General features: G+C 40.5%; 1 protein-coding gene across 1 annotated transcript in view; it reads left to right on the forward strand.

Annotated features, from left to right (window-relative positions):
- Nucleotides 1–26,328, forward strand: part of Dnah5 (dynein axonemal heavy chain 5) — a 281,736-nt gene that overhangs the window by 116,301 nt on the left and 139,107 nt on the right. Inside the window, exons 18-31 of the mRNA XM_077109537.1 lie at nt 2,182–2,341; nt 3,028–3,264; nt 4,622–4,812; nt 4,900–4,987; nt 7,471–7,604; nt 13,034–13,235; nt 13,804–14,039; nt 16,011–16,229; nt 17,469–17,531; nt 17,953–18,191; nt 18,956–19,196; nt 20,766–20,965; nt 21,973–22,126; nt 23,602–23,765. Coding sequence (XP_076965652.1) covers nt 2,182–2,341; nt 3,028–3,264; nt 4,622–4,812; nt 4,900–4,987; nt 7,471–7,604; nt 13,034–13,235; nt 13,804–14,039; nt 16,011–16,229; nt 17,469–17,531; nt 17,953–18,191; nt 18,956–19,196; nt 20,766–20,965; nt 21,973–22,126; nt 23,602–23,765 — 2,528 coding nt within the window. The remainder of the gene's footprint in view (nt 1–2,181; nt 2,342–3,027; nt 3,265–4,621; nt 4,813–4,899; nt 4,988–7,470; nt 7,605–13,033; nt 13,236–13,803; nt 14,040–16,010; nt 16,230–17,468; nt 17,532–17,952; nt 18,192–18,955; nt 19,197–20,765; nt 20,966–21,972; nt 22,127–23,601; nt 23,766–26,328) is intronic.

A 26,328-nucleotide genomic window follows, 5' to 3' on the forward strand; every position in this document is an offset into this window, starting at 1 on the left:
TCATGGCTCCATCTGCTTTTGGTGGAATGTGAGGGGCAAGGGTGGTTAAAGACAGGAGGACACAGGTGTTGTGGAGCCAGGTAGAGGAAGCGGCGGTGGCCGTGTGGATCGATTCCTGGGTAGCGTTAGGGGATGGTTGAGTCTGGGGGCTGTGAGCTCCCAGCAGCGAGCCTCTGCATGGCCATGATGTGTGTGGGCAAGGAGAGAGGGTGGGTCGCCTGTAGAGGTTGGGCCTCACCTGGGAGGGTGGCCAAGGGCCGAGGGAGTGATGAGCTAAAGGATATCAGCAAAAGATTTGCTGAAGTGAGGCAGGATCTCACTAGAAGGCGTGGCCTTGGGGGGGAGAGTGAATGGAGCTGGGGAGAACTTGGGGGCCGGAGGGCTCCTGGTCTGCCAAAGCCGAAGGGGATGAGGAAATCCTGGAGCTCCACGTGGGTCCACAAGGAGCAGGCGGGTCAGGTTTGGTAAAAGATTTGGTTTCAATGTGCGGATGTCACCACAGAGGTGGGTTGTCAAGTGGGGCGAGTGGAAGCAATGGGTTTGGCTTATTTTGCTTGATACAGGGGCATTTTAATGAACCTTTTGTACTTTATCCTGGTTCTGTTTATATTCTGCTTTATTAATTTCTATGCTGTTTATATAATTTTTATATAAACATCCTCTTAGAGAGAAAGAATTAAGGGATTTACACAAGGCTGTTAGAACTACATTAGTCTTTGAGAGCTTGTTGATTCTGTCTTCCAGAACCCTCAATATCAAGGCATTTTGTGGTTTCAAATGTGTGTTTTATTACTGAGGGGTCTGGAAGGACTGTGGGAAGGTCACTGAGGATTTCCTGGAGAGCTGGCTTTGAGAGCGAGAGATCTCAGCATGGCCCACGTGTGCTTCCCTCCCCCAGGCAGTCAGAGGACTGAAGATGCAGACTTTGAAAATCATTAGCACTCTCTCAGGGAATGAGGAGCTAATTTACACAGAATGACCAGCTTGACAGGCACTTAGTTCCTGTGGATGACATTTACTGACCATTACTAATAACCAAGTCCTCCAGTACTTTGTGGCCAGCCCTGCAGTGGGCACTTAACATGTTATCTTAGGGAATGCTTGCAACCATTTAAGGTAGCTTCTTCCATTATCACCAGTTTACAGATTGGAAAACTGAGGCCAGAGAAGGATCTTCCATATCACCCAGAGCTAGGATTGGAACCCAGGAAATTTAGTACCAGGGTCTATACTTGTTACTAGATGATACTAACTTCATTCCATCCCTTATCTACTCTCAGACCTGCCTCTACTTTTTTTTTTTTTTTCTTAATAACTGCTTCTCTCTTTTTTAGTTGTCTCCAAACTCAGGGTTGAGATTGGTGGTTGGGTATAGTTCTGACTTGAGAGTGAAGTTATTTTATGCTTTGATGATAAAGAAGCTTGGTTGTATGTTTCAGTGTACATTAGAATGTTCCTGTGTTGATGGCATCCAAGTGCTGTGTGTCACAACAGTGGAGTGGAGGTGAAGGTCATGCATGAGCAGGTGACAGAGCCAGAAGGCTGATGTTTGATGTGGAAGATCCAGGAGAATATTAGAATTTCAAGGTGCATAAAAGTGAAACTTGAAATGAAGCTGGAGACTGTGGCCAGTTGACAAAAATCTCTTGCTTCATAGGCTTATTTTCCAACCAGTGGTAAATAGCTGATTTCGTATATAGTGCTACAGAATCCATCACAGCGCTCCCAATCATGTTTTAATTCATATTTATAAAATTTTATTCCTGAGAAATGCATGATTGAGTTGGACAGGAGGGAAATAGACCTGAAATCAAGCAGGAGATAGCTGTGGCTTTTTGGCAAAGATGAGGAGAAAAGAAAGGCTGGCTAGAGCAGATTATGCAATAGGACGGGAATGTCACAGAACTAGGCTACTGGTGGATCTGGGATTGCTGTCCTCCATGCTGGAAAAATAAATGTAATTTTGGCTCGTCAACATTGCTCCAGGGTTTCCCTTGTCTGCAGTGCATTCAGAGGAGGCCTGGTGTGTGTCGGGGGGGTGGTACTGGGAGGATGTGGCCAGAATCACTGCAGCCTAAGCTCTCCCCTGGAGCTGAACCTGTAGGCTCACTGCTGTTCTTCAGGAACTCTCAAGAGCCAGATAAACAATGATGACACGTGATAATCATTTTTATTTGGTAGGACCTTTGTGTAAATGGTGCTCAGATACTCCATTTTAAAAGCTCATTAGTGGAGGAAGCAGTCAATGAGCTCATCAACATGTTGTTGGACCAGCAAGTTCCACCCAAGGAGGAAAAAGTGTTCAATGAGAATCATATTGATTCAAAAAGTGAAACTTCAGGTAAGAGGTGCGGTAAAAAAAGGGTTTTGTTTTTCTAGGACATTTGTTGAAAACTACAATTTAATTTTCTACAGAGTGACTTAATTCCACAATTCTGCAAATGCTGTCTCAATTTTAGAGTGATATTTATGTCTGAAATTCTGGTTCTGAGCAAGTTGTAATGACTCCATGTTGCTAATTCCCATTTTTTTTTTTTTTTTTTTTTTTTTTTTTTTTTGTGTGTGTGTGTGTGTTGAGTTCTGCAAACATGTACTTTTCCTGGGCCCTCTTTGGCACTTAGCTCTCTTTTGATTTAAGCCAGGGGAGGTGTTTTACTTCAGTTTACCTGTAGAGGAGGGTGGATTATGGGTCATGGATTGGAATTCTCCTTGAAGTCATTGCAGACTAGAGCAAAGCTTTTGCTGCACAGTCAAGAAGGCTACAAGTGGAGAAGGAAAGTGGCTCTATAGGGGTTTAGAGCGTTGGTGGGAGAGAGAACCAGCCTGTGGGCCCAGTGGCAGCAGCACCCAGAGCTTCTGCATCTCTCATTGGCTGTCTTCTCAGGCGGAGGAAGACTGTAATGGCCTCACTTTCTAAGAAGCATGACACTTAAGTGACATCAAACTTGCATGTCATTTGTCTTAATTTCTCCATTTAGTTGTGGCCTCTCTCTCTCACCCACCTCTATTTGTGTCATATCATAACAGCAAAAAGAGAGGAAGGAACTTCTGATGCCTTGACATCGTCCCTTAACGCTGGGGCTGTCCCACTGTCTTTGACAGCAATCCCCCAAAAGAAGAAACAGCCTGAGATGGTGGAGGCGGCCTGCGAGTTGCTCTCTCATTTCAACCACCAAAACACAGATGCTCTTCTGAAAGTGACCAGGAACACTCTAGAGGCCATTCGCAAGCGCATCCATTCCTCCCACGTGATGAATTTCCGGGGTAACTATCCCACACGGTTTGCAGGGTGGCTGATCAGGTGTAGTTGTGTGTGTGTGTGTGTGCGCGCGCGCGCGCGCGCGCTTGTGTGCATGCACACCACATTCCTGATAAATTTAAAGAATTAAGAAACTCCACCATTTATTGAGTGCCTCCTTGTAAGTTTCAACATTATAAACGTTGGTCATCCCAACAGTTCTAGAAGCGGATACCCTCACCACTCATGTGGAAGTGGAGAAAACTGGAGCAGGGTGAGGTCAAATTAACTTCCTTAAGGTTACCTATACTTGTTAATGGCATAAAAATCAACATTACTTTCAATCTTTTTGTAATAAAATGAAAATATATAAAATGAATTATTTTAATCTGAGAAAGGAAAGGCACATACTTTGAAAGGAAGGCATATGGAAAAGATTGTTTAATTGTTAAATTGTTAGGTTATTGGCCCATCTTATAATGTGGAAAGAGTTTGCTAAAGTCACACTTATCTTCTTGACCTGCCTGTGCTTTCCAGGGGCTTCCCTGTGCTGAGGGCCTTTGAAATATTGGCATTTAAGAGAGGGCACTTGACATTTAATTAAAAGTGGATACATGAAGTTTGGGGTTTTGAAAGAATGTTTTGTTGGTGGCATGGTTTATAATGTTTTATTTCACTTCAAACACAGGATTATATTAGAAATTTTCAAATGTGGGTTGTGTACTAAATATTAAATCACAATTATTTGTCAACTTCATATATTATAGGTATTTCTACCTAAAGTTATGTGTGCAACATACATATATACCCATCTATATGTATCTATGTCTATAACTTATCTATACCTAACTTTAAGAGCCTGTTTATATGGATGGTGAGTTACATTTTATTTCCTTTTCATTTTTTTTAAGCTGTTCTGAGGGTAGAATATACACTGTGATAGAGAAGGCGTGTTTTATTTGAAATTACAAACTGGCTGTTTGTTTTAATTTTGGCTAGTTTCGGTAGTTATTCTCATTTTTCATTCTTTGCGTATTTATTCTTCATTTAACTAATTTATCGGCATTCAGTTATTTGGGCAATATCATCTTTAATAGTTTAGATAAAAGTTTATCCTTAAGCCTGATCCTACATAGTAGGTTTCCTTTATGGATAGTAGACCAAAAATTATAATCAACAGAAAATGACTTGGGTTCCACTGAACTGCTCTCTATTAAGCAAACCAAAAGCTTTTTAAAATTCATTCATTCAACTAATATTTGCCTGATAATATATCTACTATGTGTTGTTCTAGGTGCTTTAATTGTGGTTAGAAATGAAGTAAGTCCCGTTTTTGAATTAAAAATATCAATCCTCTACTGTTTTTGCTTTTTGTAAACTCAGACAGCAATAGTGCATCTAAAGCAAAGCAGAATAATCTACCTATTTTCCGTGCAAACATCACTCTGGCCATTCCCAACATTGCCATGGCGCCTGCCCTGGAAGACGTACAGCAGACCCTGAACAAAGCTGTGGAGTGCATTGTCAGTGTCCCCAAGGGGGTCAGACAATGGAGCAGGGAGCCCTCGTCCAAGGTGGGCCTGGGATGGGGAAGCTGTTTCATGTGGAAGCTGTTTATTTACAGATAAGACAAAGCTGAAAAATATCCCTTTACATTGTAGAAAAAGGCACATGAAAGAAAAATGGCTGCCCTGCAGAATAATGAAGAGAGTGATTCTGATGTCGAAATGGAAGACAATGAACTTCAAGGTAAATGCTCCTTGTGTTCTTTTAAAGTATTGTAAATCAACATTTATTGAGCTTCAATGTACCTTCCCCCAACCCCTATAGGATTCTCAAACCAAGCCAGAGCAGAGTATCAATCTATGAACCAGTTTTAAGTCTATAAAATGTCAAGATCTGCGTGGTCTGCTTCTAGGGGGTTGACGGCAGCTGGTAACGCAGTGCTGATTTTTGGTCCAGTCTAATAATGAGAACTGGAGGCAAGAAAGGTTTTAATTTGTCAGTTTAAAGAGCCACTCACCATCATCACAATGAACATTTCCTGGCACTAAGAGATGTTTTTAACCCACTCTGTTTCCGTTTTGCTAATATCTTGTGAGTGTCACTGTGTGTCTGGGGGCTTTCATTTGTGTTGTGTAAAATCGGGCAGCCTAAGACACCCAAGTTGCATGTGGTCTTAAATGTTGTCCTTGGTCCTCACACTTCCTTAAGTCAGCCCCACAAACCCCAGCCCCTGTGTAGTCCTGTTGGTGTTTACCTCCTCTGAAGCGATAAATCAACGAGCCAAGGAAGAAACTGAGGAAAGTTCCTTTCTAAAGAGGTGTGAGTGGGCTGGGAGTGACGTGAGAGGCCCTGGGTTCCATCCCCAGCACCACCAAATACCAAACAAAATCAAAAACAAACCAGAAAACAAAAGTGTTGTTGGAGGATAAATACAGCACAGATCAACTTTCCCTATGACTTACAAAATGATTTATTTATTGATCTAAGCTCAAAACCTCTACTATTATTTTACTAATTTCCAATCATTTATTATTTGGAAACATTGCTTTAATTTCCTGGGATAGCTTAAAATTCAGAATTTTCTAGACTAAAAATATATTCAATCATGAATAATATCTAAGTTGAGAAGAAAAATATTGATTGAAAATTATACATATTTTTTGTCATGACCAATGAATTAAGGAACTAATTGATTTTTCCTTCTGCAACTCAAATCTTTTTTTTTTTTTCCTTCCTTCAGTACAGACCTAGGGCCTTGCACCTGCTGGTCAAGCACAATTCCACTGAGCCACACCCAGACCCCAAATCTTCTACTAAGTTCTATTGATTTTCATTTAATTTGTTCTTCTTTTTGATTCTACAATTTGTATTTGGTTCTTTTCTATTTCTGTCTCATTATTGATATTTCCCATTTTCCGAGCTATCACTCTCATAAGTTCCTTTATTTCTTTAAATATGATTTCTGTACTTCTTGGAACATATTTACAAAAGCTATTTAAACTCTTGGCTTAGTAAGTCCAGCGTCTGAGTTTCCTCATGGGTAGCTTCTGTTCCTCATGTGTAGCTTTTGTTTTCCTGTGTGGGCTCCACTTTCCTGTGTCTTTGTATGTCTCACACTTCTTTTTTTCTTGGTTGAAAATTAGATATTTTAAAGAATGGCAATTCTGAAAGTTTATGACCCTTAGGTTTTGCTGCTATTATTATTTTTTTTCTTTATCAAATTTCATGGATTAATTGTGTAAAAAGTATTTTTGGATTATTAGCTACTATACTTTCTGGGCGGTTAGTGGTCAATTAATGATTGTACAACGATTTCCTTGACTATTTTGAAGCAAGAATCTTTGCCCTTTGCTTAGAGACTCTGTACCTGCGCTGGAACCCAGCAAGGCCCAGTCAGTTTAAGCCACTGCACAAGTCTTTACTCACTGATGCTGCAAGGCCTCAAATTCAGACAGAAGTGAAAGGCTGAGGCCTTTTGGGGTCTTCCCTGGGCATGCTGACATCTCTGCTCATGAACGTGGATTCCTAGAGCCCCAGGGCTACTTCAGCTTTGGGGCTTTACAGAGCCCTCTGTGGACATCGCTTTCCCCAGATCTTTTAACTTTTTTGGCTACCATCTTGTTTGCCCCAACTAATATCATCATCTCAGGTTTCCGTGAAGTTAAATAATTGTTGTTGCTAATTTAAAAAAAATATATATTTTGGCAAATGACTTGGGAGTCAGACATTCTTCCCCCCACTTAGTGAAATTGTGCATCATGTCATGTAAAGATAAATTCCTTGAACACAGCTTTTCCAGGGAGCTTCTAGGTATGTTGATTACTGATTAGAGACCCCACCCTCTGAAGAGCTCCAAATCCAGCCCTGCCCCTCAGGGCACTGCTAGGTTGAGGGTTCTCACAGCTGCATGGCACGTGAGTCTGCTGTCTTTCAAAGCTTCCACAGCCAGAGAGGAGAGAGCGGGAAGAAAGCAAGTTAAACACGTAAGACTTGGTCCTCACCTGGATCCCATATTTTTTCTTGAATTAACACTCTTTGGATTGCTGAAAGATGTGGTTAATTTCCAGAGTCCTGAAACTTTGAGAATGTCAAGAATTTTCACGATTTTTATTGCTTTTAGGAAGGAGATACTTTATGGTGTCTTTACCATTTCAGAGATCTCCCATCTGTTAATAGCACACTGCCTATGCTGTTGATTTAAACTTTTCTCTCTTTTCTGCTTTCAGAGACGATTGAGGTGGCATCTGTAACCTTACCAATTCCAGTGCAGCCCAAGAACTATTACAAGAATGTGTCCGACAATAAGGAGATTGTAAAGTTAGTCTCTGTGCTGAGCACAATCATCAGTTCTACCAAAAAGGTACATCCCGAGGCCTGTGGCCCGGCCCTGGGCCTCACAGCCGGCCTGTGTGAAGAGGAAGAGGGCAAGCTCCTACTGTGGGGAACTGGGTCACACCCAGGGGCCTCAGTGCCCGAGGAAAGGCAGCTTGTGTGCACTGAGCAAAAGCTTGTCACCTGAAGATCCCTAACTCTAGGATGACAGTGAAGACAGCTGTTGTTCCCTGTTTCGAGTTGTTTTTCTGGTGAATGCCTCTAACCTCTTCTCTTGATACAAATGAGTTAAAAACATCTAAGATATCCCAAACCACAAATCAGATTGGTGTTACAATTCCCCTTCAAAGAGTCAAACAGAATAAGGTTTACAGTCTATTTTTCACATTTACATAGGCAACCTTATAAAATATCAGGTGAAAATTTAATAATATCATATAAAATTTTATATAAACATAATGAATATACACACATACACATATTTTCTCCACATGGAAACCAGATAAAGCTGAGACTAAAAAAATAATACTGGTCCTATCAACACACACCTGGACTGGATATGGCTGTAGATTCAGGTTAAATTTTTTCCCTTCCAACTTGTTTTTTCTCTCAGCTTTCCCTTTTTTATTAAGTAAATTTACTCTTATAACAAAAAAGACTTAGCACTCTGAAATCATCTCCCGCAACCCCATCAAATTTGTTAAAGAGTTTTTAGCAAGTGATCACGCAACCAATCCTGCAAGGTCCATCCATAGGGTCCCAGATCTGTCTCTCCAGAAACCACCATGCATGTGCACTGGGCGCAGATGCTGAGCACCCTCAGGTAGGATCTAGCTTACCCGGTTAATCAGCCAAGCGGAACCAGTACCTCTTGAAACCCTTAAAACACTTTCTATTCCCATGGCGCTGGAACCTCTTGACTTCAGCAGCATTTCTCAGTGTTGTAGGAACAACTTGGTGCTCAGAGAACACATCTCTTCTGTTACTGGGTCTGGCTAGAAGGAGCTGCAGTTGTTTGAAAGCACTCTGAAAACTTCCCATTGACATAACAATTTGAGGAAATGTTACTTAGTGTTAATATCTTCCCAAGGGACCTGTAAGTCTTTGCATTTATGCAAATTTAATTTTCCTATTTTAATATACTGAAGGTTCTGAATTTAACGTCTCGGGGACAGGGTTCACATAATTCAATAAATATCTAGTGCTTAGTTTATCAGGTTCTGTACCAAATGATACAGGTAAGTAGAATAGCCTATGATAACAATAAATATTCAGATACATTTTCAAATGTCTCAGTAATCACAGAAAACATAATGTCACCATGAAGTCCATCACTTTTGTGAATGTAATTAGCCTTTATTAGCAAATCTAAGGATAAGGTGCAGTAGCTGAAACGATACTGCTGGCAACAAAATACTTACATGTGTCAATTTTGTTGCATTTCCATTTCTTTTATATGGAGGAAAGGAACAGATCTCAGTCATCTTTAAAATAGTAGGAAGAAGTGACAGTTTCCTGAAGAATTTTTTCCCCGGATTTACATAACGGACAAATTATTTCTGGGAGAAGGGATGCACAGGCAGTGACAATACTAGACACGGGCAGCCCTCCACCATGGACCCTTCTGGAGGAGTCTGCTTCTACCATAGGACATCCTGTGACCTCGCCAGGAGCCCTGTCCTCCTGCCATGGCTGATGGCTCAGAATGCAAACCCAGTCTACATTCAACCCATGCCTAAGTTGACCGTCCATTTCTAACACTGCCTGGCTTTAAACAATGAGCTGGACTAAACCACCAAACCACCTTGGTAATAGGGATAACTGAGCAGAACAGCTCTCCTGTGTAGCTCATGTAATTCCCCGTTTAAACTCTAGGATTGGTTTACCCTGAAAATTAGCTCTCTTTTAATAAGCATTGACACTTTCCTCTAACGTAAGGGCAAATCTTATTGAGTTAGGGTGTACTTCATAGTATGAACTCTTGGAGCAGAAAGAGCTTAGGATTCTGGCATTTCTACCCATAAGCAGGAGTCTTTGATATCTATACTTGTTCCTCTGAACCACAGTGCATCTGCGATCATGCTGCCTTCCTGTGTCACACGTTGATGTCTCTACATCATCCCACTCCAGGGGACCAGGTATAGTGGGATGAACCACGGCAGTTTTAGCTTTCTGCATTTCACTGGATAGGGAACTCGGCACCCAATGAAGGTGCCCAGTGAGGCTGTGAGGGATGTTAGCTGTATGTGGGGAGGCAGAGTTACGGACTCCAAGTTGGTGCAGTGTACTTAAAACAGTTGTACAATTTAGAAGGCTGTTGGTAATGCTCTGTTGTTTCAAATGGTTGCAGTTCTTATGCCTCATTTTTCTTAACATTTTTTTCTCACACAGATATGACTTTTAAGTTATGATATAATCTAATGAAAAAAAAACTCTATCCCCCAAAGGCATAAACTTTAGAAATGAAGAGTCATTTAAAAAAAATCTGTATAGATAATATGACATCTACCAAGTAAATCTAAGAGACTAATCTGAAAAAAAAAGTTGTGGGACCCAACAACAGTTAAGTTTGTTAAAAGATAAGTAATAGCATTTCTGATAAAATGCATTAAATATGTTCCTGAAAATTTTTGTTTTGAGAAGTTGTATATTTACTATTAAATAATAAGAATTTTGAGACAAATGGGATAGAGGCAGACACATAAAATCTAGGAAATTTTGTAATGAGTATATCCCAAAATGTTTTTGATCACAGTAAAATGTGAATATGTTTAATAATGCTGTAGAAATTAAAGAATTTTACTAGAAAGAGGTGAAAGAAGCTCAGGAGGTGTTCAAGGAGACGGGAGGTTACGGAGGCACAGAGCATCGATACAGCATGGAGACCAGGCTGAGCTGTGCCAAGAACTAAGACAGGTGGTGGCCCAACTGGTGTGGAGGCAAGAAGTGGTTCAGGGAGCAGGTGCACAGGGCCTGCCTCTGAGGCTTGCTGCTGTGGCATGTGTGGAGCAAAGCGCTGGGAGGAATGACATCTCATAATGGGACCCTCCCAGTACCATCACCCATTTACCAGTGTGTGTGAGCCCTTCACCTTACAGAGGCACATCTGGTAGCAAACTGAACCGATTACTAAACAAGAAAGTACTAAAACTTACATGGCATTCATGGCTAGTTATAACAATAGTGGAAACAGATCTTGTTTACCATGGCAACATCATGGAGAAATACCTAGGAAACATATTTAATAAGAAGTGTGTGGGGTCTTTATGAGGATTAGTCTAAAACTCAAGGAATTTTGGAAAAAAGATTCAAAATATGGATGAGAAGATGTATTATTATACACATGTCAATTTTATTCAGATTTTAAACGTTTATGGGATTCCATGGATCTCCTAATGGGATTTGATGCTGGCTGTTCCCTTTGTGCCACTTCCTCCAGAACTAAATTCCACTTTTCTCCACCTGACTATCTGACCTTGGCAGCACATCAGCAGGGTCCCATGGAAGTTTTCAACTGGGTTCAACCAATGAGGCATCTTGGAGCTCTGAGCAGCAGAGGGCAGTAACTTCATAGTGTTTTCCTTCCTGCCTCATACCTCCCCAGTGGCAGGACTTTGAACTCTGTTTTTTTTCTATTAAATTTTTATTTTTAAAATTTGTTCTAATTAGTTATACATGATGGTAGAATGCATTTAGACAAGTTGTACACAAATGGAGCACAACCTCTCCTTCCTCTGGATGAACATGGTGCAGAGTCACACTGGTAGTGTAATCGTGCATGTATACAGGGTAATAATGTCCATTTCATTCCACTGCCCTTCCCATCCCCACATCCCTTCCCCTTTCTCACTCCCCTCTGCACAGTCCAAAGTCCCTTCATTCTCATCCCCCAATTATAAATCAGCATCTTCTTATAAGAATAATCAGCCTTTGTTTTCTTGGGTTTAGCTTATTTTGCTTAGTATAATATTCTCCAGTTCCATCCATTTACTGACAAATACCATAATTTTATTCTTCTTTAAGGCTGAGTAATATTCCATTATGTATATGAACCACATTTTCTTTATCCATTCATCTGTTGAAGGGCATCTTGGTTGGTTCCATGGTTTAACTATTGTGAACTGAGCTGCTATAAACATTGATGTGGGTGCATCACTGTATTATGCTGATTTTAAGTCCTTTAGGTATAAACTGAGGGGTGGGATAACTGGGTCAAATGGCGGTTCCATTCCAAGTTTTCTAAGGAATCTCCATACTACTTTCCAGAGTGGTTGCACCAATTTGCAGTCCTACCAGCAGTGTATGAGTGTACATTTCTCCCCCACATCCTCACCATCACTTATTGTTATTTGTATTCTTGATAACTGCTATTCTGACTGGAGTGAGATGGAATCTTAGGCTAGTTTTGATTTGCATTTCTCTAATCACTAGAGATGATGAACATTTTTTCATATGTTTGTTGATTGTATTTTTTCTGTGAAGGGTCTGTTAAGTTCCTTAGCCCATTTATTGATTGGGTTATTATTATTATTATTTGGTGTTAAGGTTTTTTGGTTCTTTATGTATCCTGGAGATTTGTTCTCTATCTGAGGTAAAGATTTTCTTCCATTCTGTAGGCTCTCTCTTCACATTATTGTTTCCTTTGCTGATAAGAAGCTTTTTAGTTTGAGTCCATCCCACTTATTGATTTTTGTTTTTGCTTCCTTATGCTTTAGGAGTCTGGTTAAAGAAGTCAGTTCCTAAGTCAACATTGTGTAGATTTGCTCCCATTTTTTCTTCTATTAACGACAGGGTCTCTGCTTTGGTGCCTACATCTTTAATCCACTTTGAGTTGATTTTTGTGCAGGGTGAGACACAGAGGTTTAATTTCATTTTGCTACATAGGAATTTCCAGTTTTCCCAGCATCATCTGCTCAACAGGCTATCTTTTCTCCAGTGAATGTTTATGGCGTCTTTGTCTAGTATGAGATAACCCTATTTATGTGGGTTTGTTTCTGTCTTCCATTCTGTACCATTGGTCTACATGCCTATTTTGGTGCCAGTACCATGCTGTTATTATTTTTTCACTATCACTCTGTAGTATAGTTTAAGGTCTGGTATTGTGGTGCCTCCTGCTTCACTTTTCTTGCTAAGGATTGCTTTGGCTATTCAGGTCTCTTGTTTTTCCAAATGAATTTCATGACTGCCTTTCCTAGTCCCATGAAGAACAGGAGCTCTGCTTAAGAGGGTCCTGTCCACAGAACTTTCAAAGACTTTGTTTTCTTCTACTTTCTGGAAACTGCTCTCCCTTCTGGCCAGGGATGGGAACAGTGAGCCATGACCAGCCCTGCTGTACTGTCCACGCCATTCCCTGCGTCTTGGTTCTGTGGGAGCGGGGCAGTGGGTAAGTCTTCCCGTGTGTCATGATGCCGTTTCAGGTTCTGCCTTCTCCACACAGACCTGTTATTTCTATTCTAGGAAGTCATTACATCCATGGATTGCTTCAAACGCTACAATCACATTTGGCAAAAGGAGAAAGAGGAGACCATTATGACACTTATTACGCAAAACCCTTTGCTTTCTGAATTTGAGTCCCAGATTCTGTATTTCCAAAACCTGGAGCAGGAAATTAATGCTGAGCCAGAATATATCTGTGTGGGTTCCATTGCTCTGTTCACAGGTTGGTTCATTTTCTTTCAGACACTTACATAAAAGGTCTCTTTTTAAAAATCTTTTTACCTAGATTATATTCCAGAGAGTTGTAGCTATCTTAAGGATTGACTTTCCTTTCATGGGCTTCTAGCTTTAAGACCAATTTGTAGAATTGTTTTTAATTCCCTTCTGCATAATTATGTATTCTGGACTATTTGGAATATTTTGATGCCAAACCTTGGAAATAAAGGCTGGTTTAGAGAAAGAGGATACAATCTGTTGTATTTAGAATCAAGATTCATCCTTCCTTCAATAAATAACAGTAACAAACATTTGAGACTTGTCTCAGAGGGTTTTGATAGGTATCTTTTTTTCAAAGCATTTCAAAAATGCATTTTGAATTGTTGCAAAAACAGGCTTTACAAAATGAATGAGCATATAATGATTCGGAAATGTTTTCCCCAGTTTGATTTTCGTGTTTTCGAGAGTTACAGGCTGCAGAGTACTCACTGTGAGTGAACACAGGGCTACTGCACTGTGTCTTTTCACACTGATCCAGTTTTTCAAACTGAACTCTGGATATTTGGGTTGTACAGCTGACTTGAAATTTGCCCTGACCACTGAGACAAAAGCCTGGATGCTTGTCATCGGCCGCCACTGTAACAGAAAATGCAGGAGCGAGATGGAAAGCATCTTCACCCTGGTGGAAGAATTCAGTAAGAAACTGAGTCGTCCAATTAAGGACCTAGATGATATTCGGATCGCGATGGCCACCCTGAGAGAAATCAGGGAGCAGCAAATCCCCATCGACTTTCAAGTAGGACCCGTCGAGGTAACTGATCCCCGTTTGTTTAGTGCAGAAACGTTTTCACATGTAGAAGCGATCGACTGACGTATGGTCCAGGTCTGGGCTGGAGTTACAAACGGGTGCAGACCCAAGAACCACTGCGGTAATGATGATGCTTAACCTTTGTCCAGTTCCTTTCGTGGGCTAGTTCTCATCCACGACATGCCATCCAAGGTCCCCAAGAACAGGGCCTGTGATGACGGTTTCTAAGTTAAATATTTACTGATAAGCACTGACCAGAGGAGGGGAGTGAAGGAAACAGGAAAGGACAGTGGTGTCAAAGCTAAGTGACAATGTGGTTTCAGCTGTCGGCTAAATTCAGCCCGATCCCCGGGGAGCTGCCCCCAGGAACTTCACCACACTTGGTCCCACCTTGAGGCCAGGGAGACTGACCCTTTGCCCCCAGGCCAGTGGTCACTGAGGAGGCTCCCGTGCAGGAGAAGGCAGTCTTCCAGGGAGGGAGGCAGGGTGGTCCTTACAACTCTCAGGAGTTGGGAACAGGCTCAAAGAACTGTGCAGCTTGACCCGTGTTGCGCACCACTGTGGTTTTTATGCCATATCCGGCTATCTTTTCCACAGAGAAATCGTGTATCAGAAGTGGGTCATGTATGTACTTTTTACAAAAAATTCCAGACATAAAACATTGTCATTTTATCACGTTTAATTAAATGTCTGGTCTTACATTCTGATGGTCGCCATCGACTCCAGCCTCGCACTTTCCACGATACTCTTTGTATTTCTAGAGATTTCAGGATCCTGTGAGGATAGTACAGATCACTACACATTTATCCTTTGTCGTGTGGGGCCGTGGGGGTCCTGTCTTCGGTCACGTTCTTCTTGGGAATGGAAACATCAAGGCAAACGGTCTGCTCCTTGTGCAGGACCAGGGAATTCCTGGGGTTTGAAGAGGAGGTGAAGTAGCTGACAGTAGCATTTTCTCCTCCTTGGGAGTTAAGACAGAAGTGGAGTCAAGGTGTCAGGATGACAGTATAACCTTTATGCTGATAGAGCTCACTCAGAAGACGTAGCGGAATGCACCTCTCTGGTTATGGCTTTCCCTATCCCCCAAAGTGTGTGCACACACCCTGGACTTGAGAGCACTAAATCCCAGGATCAGCGCCCTTTCTTACCCATCAGAGGCAACCCTGGGATGCCGCAGGCCTCTCTGTTACCCTGATCCACATTTGTGGTGTGGAGGGACCGGTCACAGGAGTGCTTTCAAGAAGGAAGAGAGAAGAGGGAGAAAGACCCAGGGCCATGCTTGCCCAAATCGACATCCCCTGCCCCCCCAAAATCAGCAGTCAGGTCTAATTTCTCCCCTGTGGGGAGGAGTAATGGTGGGAAAAGAGGCCAGGGATATTTAGGGAAAATCATTTCTTATGGCACCAAACTCTGCTTATTTTAAATTTTCAGCTGAAAGAGTGATCCCAGGTGTTGCAGTCTGGGGGCAATGATTTGGCCCAGGTTCCGACTCAAGAACACCCACTTAGGTCTGACTACTGGAACCGCTTAGCAGCAAAGTGGCATAGGACCAAGTTCAAATTCTGATTTATTTTGTTATTCTAATATTAGAATTTAAATTGTTTTAATGCTTTCAATTTACTGGGTATGATTGTGTAGTCTTCAAGTACAATCTGGAGACCTAAGTAAAGCTATCTTTTATTTGTGTAGCAATTTATAGTTTTAAAAATGCATTTAAAATAATATTTTTAGATACTAGCAAAGATTCTGAAGCATAGCCAGGGAATTTTCTAGTTTCCAGGATGAGAAAACCGGAGCTGAGTAGCTCAGTTGCTCTTTCAAAGTTCTTAAATGTGCAAGTGCAGTAACTAGAATCCTGAGGGTGAGGTCATGATCACCCTGTCACACTGATCTATTCCCCTCTGATGCTTCAGTAAATGACCGTGTGTGGGTTTCTATATCTGTCAGAAATTAAGCCTTTCTTCTTTCACGTAGGAATCTTATGCCCTGCTTAACAAATACGGACTTCTGATAGCCAAGGAAGAGATGGACAAGGTTGACACTCTGCGCTATGCTTGGGAGAAGCTCCTGGCACGTGCCAGTGAAGTTCAGAATGAACTGGTCTCTCTACAGCCCGGTTTCAGGACAGAGCTTATTAGCACTGTGGAGGTCTTCCTCCAAGACTGTCACCAGTTTTATCTGGACTATGACTTGGTATGACTTTGGCTTTCTCTGTGTTTATTTTCAGGGAAGAGTAAAAACAACACACAACATGCTATTGTTTGAAAATGATGTGTTGAATTTCATAAAACTTTTTTAGAAATTGGGATTTTACATACATACATATATATATATATATATATATATATATATATATATGATGTAGGTGGACACAATACCTTTATTTATTTATTTATATGTGGTGCTGGGGATCAAACCCAGTGCCTCACGCATGCTAGGCAAGTGCTATACCCCTGAGCCACAACCCTGGCCCTGGGATTTTATTTTTGCAGAAGAATTTCATAAAGTATTTTCTTTCCATAATTCCTTCCCCTTAAAGTTCATTAGAAAAATTTCAAACGAAATGGGGGATTTAAAAGTGCTATTCATATTGTATGGTTGGTCTGTTACTGAGATTGCTTAATAGCTTTCTGAATTTCTAAATTCAAATATAAATACTGTTCCTCCTTTTCAAAGCATTTCTTAGTTTTACAAATGAATGAAGCATGTGCCAGGCACTGTCCTTTATGCTGAAGATACAGTGGTGGGGAAGACAGATGGAGCCCTTGTCCCATGGAGACCATATTTTAATCATATGTATGGGGTTTAGTGCAGAATCTCCTAGTGGAAATGTGGTGTGTAATGAGATCCATTTCCAGCTAATTATCATGTGCTACCCAAGAGAAATATGTATAGCATGGGGTAAATTTCAAACCTGTTAACTAGTAGCACACCAAACCACAAAGCTAATAAAGTTTGAGGTTGAACCCATGTACTCACTTCATAGATGAAGAAGCACAGAGACCCACACATTTAAGTATCGTAATGTAGGGAAAATTAATTGTAATATTGTGTATACAGTTCACTTTACAAGTAGGTATTAGAGTGTTGAAGTCTGCAAGTTAATAGCATTAGCATTTCTGCTGAAACAGAAGGATGGGCTTCTTCCAGAGGAGCCATTGAGTCTTTTTTGCCTGTCATCTAAGAAGTGAATAATACATATTTAGAATTTTCAAGGCCTCTTAACTTATGGAAATAGATTAACTTTGGTTTTTCAGACTTGAAACACAGTTCCCATTGAATCACTTTCTGAGTCTTTTTTACCCATAAAAACTATTTTCCTATTATGTATGTGACATGTATGAAAACAACTTAGGTACTCAAACACTTTGAGCTTATGAAATTTGTATGCAGACACTTCATTTCATTTTATGTTTAACTGTTTTGCCTCAGAATGGTCCGATGGCCAGTGGCTTGAAGCCTCAGGAAGCCAGTGATAGGCTTATCATGTTTCAGGTAACATTTCAATTTCTACAACTTTTCCAAATAATGAAAACCTTGTTGAGTTTAAAACTTACATATGCTTTTTAAAGACATAAAAGCTTATTGTAGAATATGAGATGCATTTACATTTTAAAAAAATATCTTTATTTTATTTATTTATTTTTACGTGGTGCTGAGGATCGAACTCAGTGCTTCACATGTGCTAGACAAGCATTCTACCACTGAGCCACAACCTCAGTCCGCATTTACCTTTTTATGTGTATATGATTTGTTGTGGTTCCCATTAGAAGGGGTTTCTGTGAATTAATTGCATTAAGTGTTCTTAGTTACGTATGTCAGAGATCATAATTCTTGTTTCTTTGCTAGTATTCTCACTTCCGTGTTTGTTCATGTGTAAATCATTTTGATAAGTTTTCACTTGGGTTGTTTTTAGAATCAGTTTGATAATATCTATCGGAAATACATCACCTACACTGGAGGAGAAGAACTGTTTGGTCTGCCTGTGACACAGTATCCCCAGCTTCTTGAAATAAAGAAACAACTAAATCTGCTACAGAAAATATACACACTGTACAACAGTGTCATAGAAACGGTGAATGGTTATCAAGATATCCTTTGGTCGGAAGTGAATATTGAAAAAATCAACAGTGAGCTCTTAGAATTCCAGAACAGGTGAGAAATGAGATGCCCGGCATGCCAGAGCTATGGCTTCAAAGGCTTGCTTCTGGGATGGACCGTTGCTTTCCACCCCGGATGCTTCAAAAGCACATGGTGCTGCCTCGTTGTCTGTTGACAGCATCCTCATGAATTGCTCTGTTAATTGCCCCTGTGTGTATGTGGTGAGAGGCGCCTCCGCTAAACCTGGATGAATCTTGTCAGACCTTTCCTGCAGTATGGAGGGAACTGGGCTTTATTTGTATTACATGTCTCAAACATTTGAAGTTAACGTTAGCTACTTTCCTGGAATCAAAGCAAGAGGCCCGTGATTTGTCGTTTCAAGTGCTGAACCCAAGGAAGATGGGCCCCCCTTGTCATGCGTGTGAGTTGATGAGCTGTGCTGTGCTTTGAATTTAGTATGTTTTTAGTATTAATATTATTATGTTTTCAGTATTAATATTTTTAGTATTCTCCCCAACTGTTTGTAGAGTTGAAATGGATTCAGAGGCACCTCTAACCTTTGGTGTAATGCTTCTACCTAAGTAATTGTTATGAGGGATGGAAAAAAAAAAACTTTGCTGACTTGGAGAAACGATTTTATGTAATACATGCCAGTGTATTAAACTAAGAGATAATGTCTAAGTCGTGAAATTTCAAAATCAGATAGGTATTTGAAAAGACTTCTTTGTGCTTTTGCAGTGTTGGGACTTGAACCTGGGGCCTTGTGCATGCTAAGCAAGCACTCAATCACTGAACTCCACACTGGTTTCTCTTCATAGGTGTCGGAAGCTGCCCCGGGCACTAAAGGACTGGCAGGCTTTTTTGGACCTGAAGAAGACCATTGATGATTTCAGCGAGTGCTGCCCCCTGCTGGAATACATGGCCAGTAAAGCCATGATGGAGAGGCACTGGGCCAGGATCGCCGCTGTCACTGGGCACAGTCTGGATGTGGGGAATGAAACCTTCAAGTTGAGAAACATCATGGAGGCACCTCTTCTGAAGTACAAAGAGGAAATAGAGGTATAGCTCATGAAGTCTGATGTGGTGGAAGATCTGAAGGTCTGATGGGATTTATTCCATAGCACTCCCATATTGTGGGGAAACCACATTAGGACAATTGGAACTCTTGGCATTCAGCCATTAACTCCTGAGGAAGTGTTTGTCCAGTGCATACCTATATGACCGGTGCTGTGGTGGGGACATAAAGATGTATTCCTGTATTCAGAGATCATTAAATAATCAGTAAAATAATCATGCGAATCGAAGTGTAGTTATAAGCTGTAGTAAATGCCACTGAAGGAAAAGAATGTATCCAATGACAGCCTGTGATAAAGGGGTTGGTCGCTTCTGGGGATGATAAAGGTAGGGCAAGCTGGGCTGGCTGGGTGAGTGAGCATGGCCATGTAGTGGAGATGAGCAGCTGTGTAAGTACAAAGAGGACCATTCTAGGAAGAGAGGAAATCATGTGTGAAGTATCTGAAATGTGTTGGAGCAAGCAAAAGATGGCTTTGGTCTTGGCTGTGGAGGAAGAGGAGAGAAGAGACAGCAGAGGCCCTGGAAGGGGAGTGAACCTAGCACATCTTTTTGGCTTTAGTTGCTAGAACAATGGGACCACCTGGGGGATGTGTCTCCAGAGAGGATGACTTAGGTTTTCATTTCTTAAAGATTATCCTGATGGTCAAGTGCAGGGGAGAATGGTAGCAAAACCAACAGGGAGCTTAGGCAAGAGATGCTGGCTTGTTGGCAAGAGAGGAGGTAGTGAGACTGGAGAGGAGAGGAGAGATCCCAGGAATTTTTAGGAGGTGAAACTGTGTAGAATTTGTTGATGGAGGGAATGTGGTAGGAGAAAGATGGGGAGGGAATCACGATGATCTGTGGCTTTCCTGTGGAGAGGTCTGGGTGGGTGATTAGCTTATGTGGAGATTGGTGATATTGTAAGGGGATTGCACTGGGTGACAAGGGCAGAAATAGCTTGCGTTTGGACAGGAGTTTGATATCTCACAGGTTGTGTTTGGGGTTCTCCTGAACATCCAAGCAGAGAAGCTCAGTAGGCAAATGGATGTGGGTCTCAGCTGGAGATACGAGAGATCACCAGACACATGGGAATGGATCAGCTCATCCAGAAGGGAATGTAGTGTGAGGAGAAATGAGGGCAGAGACGGGCTCAGCTCATGGTCTGGGAGAAGATGAAGCTGCAAGTGAGACTGGGAGAGTGACCAGAAACCAGGATTCTGCTAAATTCCTCCCCTCACTGTGTTTGTTGACTTTGGAGATAAATCAGAAACATGTTTTGAGTCTGTGATTAAGGTTCAAAATATAAAAGGTCAATATATCTTTCTTATTATATTTCTGGAACAGTTTTGTGGGAATTTTTATAATGAAGCTTCTCTTTAGTCATCTTTATCCCTGCTCCTTCCATATTTATATCTATGTGTACACAACACTATTATATGGCATTTGACATCTGGAAATATACGTATTTTAGATATGTATGAAGCAAATAGAGAAGACGACATCTCTGCTGAACCTGAGCTGTTCATGAGATGTGTCACTTTCATGTGATAAAATGAGCACTTACCATTTTGATAGGACATCTGTATCAGTGCAGTGAAGGAGAGAGACATCGAACAGAAGCTGAAGCAAGTGATTAATGAATGGGACAACAAAACATTCACATTTGGCAGTTTTAAAACCCGCGGAGAGCTTCTCCTGCGAGGAGACAGCACCTCAGAAATCATCGCCAACATGGAGGACAGTTTAATGTTGCTGAGTTCTCTCCTGAGCAACAGGTGGGAAAACCATCTACCGTTGCCCTTATATTTGAGAATCACAATAACGGACATTCCAAGGGAAGTTAAGAAAAACGCATTGCAATAATACCCTTCATACAAATAAAATACTTGCATTAAATTTAGCCTTTGGCACAGCACATGTAACAATGATTTTATTTCGTTATCCTCTATTTGTGGGATGTGTCTGAGATAGAGTGGACAAAATAATGTTACATGTAATTAACCACTTGGATCTCGCTGGACATTTCAGCTTTGCTTCACTGCACAGCTGACAGCTCTACAGGCTCTGGGTTCCAGGGGGAACATTATTCTGAATTCCAGAATAATCATTCTACTTGAAAAAAGCTTTTTGCCAACATTTATGGACTAGAATTCTTATGTACATATACTCCAATGAGACGACAGATCAAGATATGGGATGAATTTGATTCATAATGAGGAGTAACATTGCATAGTGAAAGGCCAGGCTAATAGTTCCATTTGACTATTTGATGGTAACAACAAAGCCATCACATTTTGGACATGGAAACTGTAGACTCATGAACTTAAATTTGCTTGGGATGTGTAAGCAATGAGCTTTTTGTTGCTCTTTCCAAAATATTTTTTTTGTTCACCAGGATCTTAATAAATGGTAATTGTATAATATGTGGATACCATAAAGATATGAATTTATTGTGCTATTCTAGCTTTAAAATATCACTCTCCTCCCTGGGCACATGTGTATCAATACTTCAAATATAGGAAGTGCCATCTCTTTAAACCTGTATTGATAAAAAATTCCTCTTCCATTTTCTTGGTACTCCCAAGTAACATGGGATATAAAATTAGGTTTTGGAGATTTAGACTGTTGGTGATGTCAAGTTTGGACTGCTCAGGATTTAGTTTTCTAAAACTTAGTCACTATGCAGACAGCTTAAAGAGTTCAGATTTTTAAAAGGGGTTTTAATTCAAAAAACAACATCAATACAACAGAAATGAAACATTGAGCATGTTTCTTATTTTAGGTACAATATGCCATTCAAAGCCCAGATTCAAAAGTGGGTTCAGTACCTTTCCAATTCAACAGACATCATCGAGAACTGGATGACCGTGCAAAACTTGTGGATTTATCTGGAAGCTGTCTTTGTGGGAGGAGACATTGCCAAGCAATTGCCCAAGGTTTTTGAATTTTTAAATATTTCCTTGAGTTTTTTTTTTCAATTAGAGAAAAATCCAAGAACTAATAACCTCTTAAAGAACACAGTAATATTTTAATCTCTATTGCACGCCTGCCCCCAGAATTTTTGTTTTCTGCTGTGGATGTTGTTCTTCAGAGTCAGTGACGAATTATGGAAAGCAAAAGGGCAATACAGAGAGTAAGGATGCAATGGAACCGTGATGTTTGGCTGGAAACCAAGGGTTAAAAAAACAGACTGTGAATTCCCACATAATTGATGTGCTTCTTCAGATAATGTGGAGGTAGAACTGGAGCAGTGTGGAATTATGGTATAGTTATCTTGACAATGGTTGGATAATTTGTTCTTCTACAGTTGACATTTAAAAATAATGCACAGTATACAATGTACTCAATTATCTCTGTACTGTAAGATTGAGGGGTGGAAATCGTGCAGGGAGGAAGCTCCGAAACTTGAAGGTTTTCTCAAGATGCTGAGTCTATTTTTCCAATCACATTGTCATTATCTAACTATGTATATCTGGGGTATATTTAGAGATTTTTTTAAAAAGACATTTTAACCAAATCTCAAGAACTCATTCAATTACCAAAAGTTGTTTGCAACATTATAGTTTTAACAACATATTTGAGCTTTAACAATATGTTTGAGCATGATAATGTTGACTCTTCTCTTCATGTAGGTTTTATAATCTTTTCTTTGGTTAGTTTTTAGTTATAGAAGGCAGCTGTTATCCCATTGTAAGGCAGAGCATTTGTTTCTTGGTCAACAGTGAAATGTATTCATATGCTAAAATTTTAAATATTTACTTATTATTTTTTGATTTATATTTGTGCATGTTTTTCTTATTGGGTAGGAAAAAATCTAAAATTGGACTTAATGAAAATTTTCAAATGATGTTAAAGAAGTGAGGTAAAGTTTCTTGCTCCCATACTTGATAGTATGCTCTCATTGGTAATATATAGAAAGTTTTAGGGAAAAAGTTATTTATATTCTCTAAAAATGATCTGTTTTCCACTTTTTCCTGAAAAAATGAATTTTTTTTGGTAACATAAGTTATACTAGGATTAATTTTTTATTAATATTAAGTGTTTGTCCCCCACCCCAAACATATAAAAAGTTAAATACTTAGTGTAGAAAACTTGAAAATAGAAAATTTACTCCATTTAGAGATATGCATGAAAATAATTGGGAATGTCCTTCCCTCTTAAATCCTCTTGTACAGTATTATTAATTTTATGTCAGTTTCCTGTTTATACTTAAAATAATGAAGTATCCAGGGTTGAGCTAAAGACACTTACTTAATAAAGGGAGTGATATAATGCAAAAGACCCCAGAAGTCAGAACATGTGTGACAGTCATGTGTAGCGTGGGTGTCTGGCCTCCGCTGGAGATTTGTGAGATGCTCTGCCCTTGAGATGGCAGAAGTGTCCAAATGTGCTTGTTACGTCATTCTTACAGGAAGCCAAGCGCTTTTCCAACATAGATAAATCTTGGGTGAAGATCATGACTCGGGCACATGAAATGCCAAATGTGGTTCAGTGTTGTGTTGGAGATGAGACCTTGGGGCAGCTCCTGCCACACCTGCTGGACCAGTTGGAAATATGCCAGAAATCCCTTACTGGGTAAGTCCACTGGCTCTTTGAAAGCCGCCAGATCTTAGAAAAGGGAACATGGAAAGGAGGTAGAATTAGTGGGTTGTGTTTTCTTCACTAAGACTTAATTCATGTACAAAGTTGTGTGCAGTTAAACCTTATCTTCTCTCCACTTACTCTGTTGGTCCTGATGTTGGACTCAGAACTCAGGTAACTTCCCTCACTGACGTAAGATCATGAAAATATTCTCTTATAGTCCTTGCTTTTTAAATGAATATACCTATTTTGTTTCTGATATTCTTCTGGATAAATGTCTATACAGCTAAAATATTTCATTATACTTATTATATGAAACAGTATGAGTATATAAGCAGTCAGGATTATAGAGAAATAAGACGTTGAGTTGGGATGCTTTTGTGAAAGTTGAAGAGTCCAAGTAAGACGATATCTAACATAATATACCCATGCACACATGTGTAGGCTTGGTGAATTGCAAGAGTGATAAAGTTTCTCTATTTTATGGTTCTTGGTTAATAGAAATAGAACCATTTGAATATAACCATGTTAAATTGTAATCTTCTAGGAGTACTTTGATGCTCATGGCAGACACTCAGTCTAAGCATTTAATAATGAGGTCTTGAATAATGAGGTCTCCTTGGCTAACTCTGGGAGAGAGATGATCTTTTCCCATGTGTGTGTCCTAATGTCCTCATCACCTGTAATGGGATCCTCACAGGCTAACCAGCTTGTTCTATGCACTGGGGAGCCCAGATTACCTAAGGCAGGTGCTCTCATAGACATAGGTGATGGTTAAAATACTGGACTTTGAGTGGCACTATGGAAGGATCTTAGTGAAGTAAATAGAGGAATTTACAAAACTTGAACAAAAAGTGACTAAGCTAAAAATGGAAGAAATACTATATGATAACATGTAAGTAATATGTATTTTTTATTCTTGGCTAACCAGAAGATGTTTTGAGTTGGTTACTAAAAAATAATAAAGTAATAAGATAGTTTAGGTCCAAGAAAAAGAAAGGTTTATAAACTAAGATGATAAAACTGATGCAAAAACCCTGAAAATTGACCTCAGATTCAGAGACCAAAAGTTCTTCCTAAAGATGAAAGCAAAAGGTGACAGATGATTAGGTACAACACCAATAGGTTTCATTACATAAAAGATCCTAGTTGCTCAGGAAAACATTTATTTCTTTTGTCCTTGAATTGATACCTTGGAGGCATTGTGTGTGTGTGTGTGTGTGTGTGTGTGTGTGTGTGTGTTTATGTGTATGTGTGTGTATGTATTAAAAAGGATCCATGAGCAGAATTCTCACCTACATTTTTATCATGGTGTGGGTCAAACATGAGTCATTCTAGTGGAATGACTTGAGTCCAGGAAATAGGATGGGATGACAGCATAGACTACAACAAATCCTTTGTGAATTCAATTTCTTTACTCAGTTGATGGAAGGCATTGGATATTGTAAAATGTGAGAGATTTAAGCCCTGGCAAGAATCCAGAGGATAGTTGAGCCATAGTGCTGGTTAAGGACAAATCCACGTATGACAATGGTTTGCTCAGTTGGTATCCTGCCGCAGTCTGGCTGGGCACAAAATAATCAAGCCACCACAAAAGTCTTGTAGATTCAAACAGCAACTCTTTATTCCCGAACTCTCACCGACACTCTACACGCACGTTCTGGGAAAATACACTCCCTCCCCTGGGCTCTGCGTATCAATTCTCTTAGAACCCTGCGAGAACTCAATGGGAACTCCAGGAGCGGGCACCTGAGGCAGCAGGATATGCCCTAATCCCAGCAGGATCCGCCCTAAACCTGGAGCCACCCTATTCCAGCAGGATCCACCCTAAACCCAGAGCCACCCTAATCCCTGAGCAGGGTCACCTTTCAACCCAATGCCATGCATCATTCCTACTTGGCTATGGCTCTCAACATCTCCCCGCTTCTGTTTAAATAAACAACAAGCAATGTGGCTTAGGGACCATGCCTGTTAGGTTGTCCAATTCAACATATAGTCCTTACCCGTCATCGGATGAGCTGACCTCTAGGCGTCAGCCTCCTGTCTTAGGTTGGTACCACTGCAATTGGATCATACCCGTCACTGACTACTGGTCCAGCATACAGCCATACTTGTGGATAGGCCTATGCACCAGTGTAGGGGGGTGAGGTTCTTTGTCTCACCTCTGTTGGCCCCCAAATTTGGCCTTGGTGCCAGTGGCAGGGTGAGGTTCTTTGCCTCACCTCTGTTGACCCCCAAATTTTAGACCATTACTAGCAGAAGGGAGGAGGATACAGAAATGCCACGACACCAAGCCAATTGACGGCTCCTTTGGAAAAATTGTATCACCGGTGACACCATCAGCAAAGATAGGCCAGCACTACCACAAGTCACTGCACCAACAGATAGTTCACAATGCTTACAAGTGATACATAGTCCAGGCAAGTTCTGCAAGCAGTTCAAAGTGGAGGAATCTATCAATATGTCCATTTCCTCCCAAAGTAAATCAACTCCTTGATTGAGCATTACTTGTTGAGTTATTATTCATTGATGCATCAGTTTATACAGTTTACTGTGA

This window comes from Callospermophilus lateralis, chromosome 5 (assembly GCF_048772815.1).
Source record: "Callospermophilus lateralis isolate mCalLat2 chromosome 5, mCalLat2.hap1, whole genome shotgun sequence".
In the NCBI taxonomy this organism is placed as follows: domain Eukaryota; kingdom Metazoa; phylum Chordata; class Mammalia; order Rodentia; family Sciuridae; genus Callospermophilus; species Callospermophilus lateralis.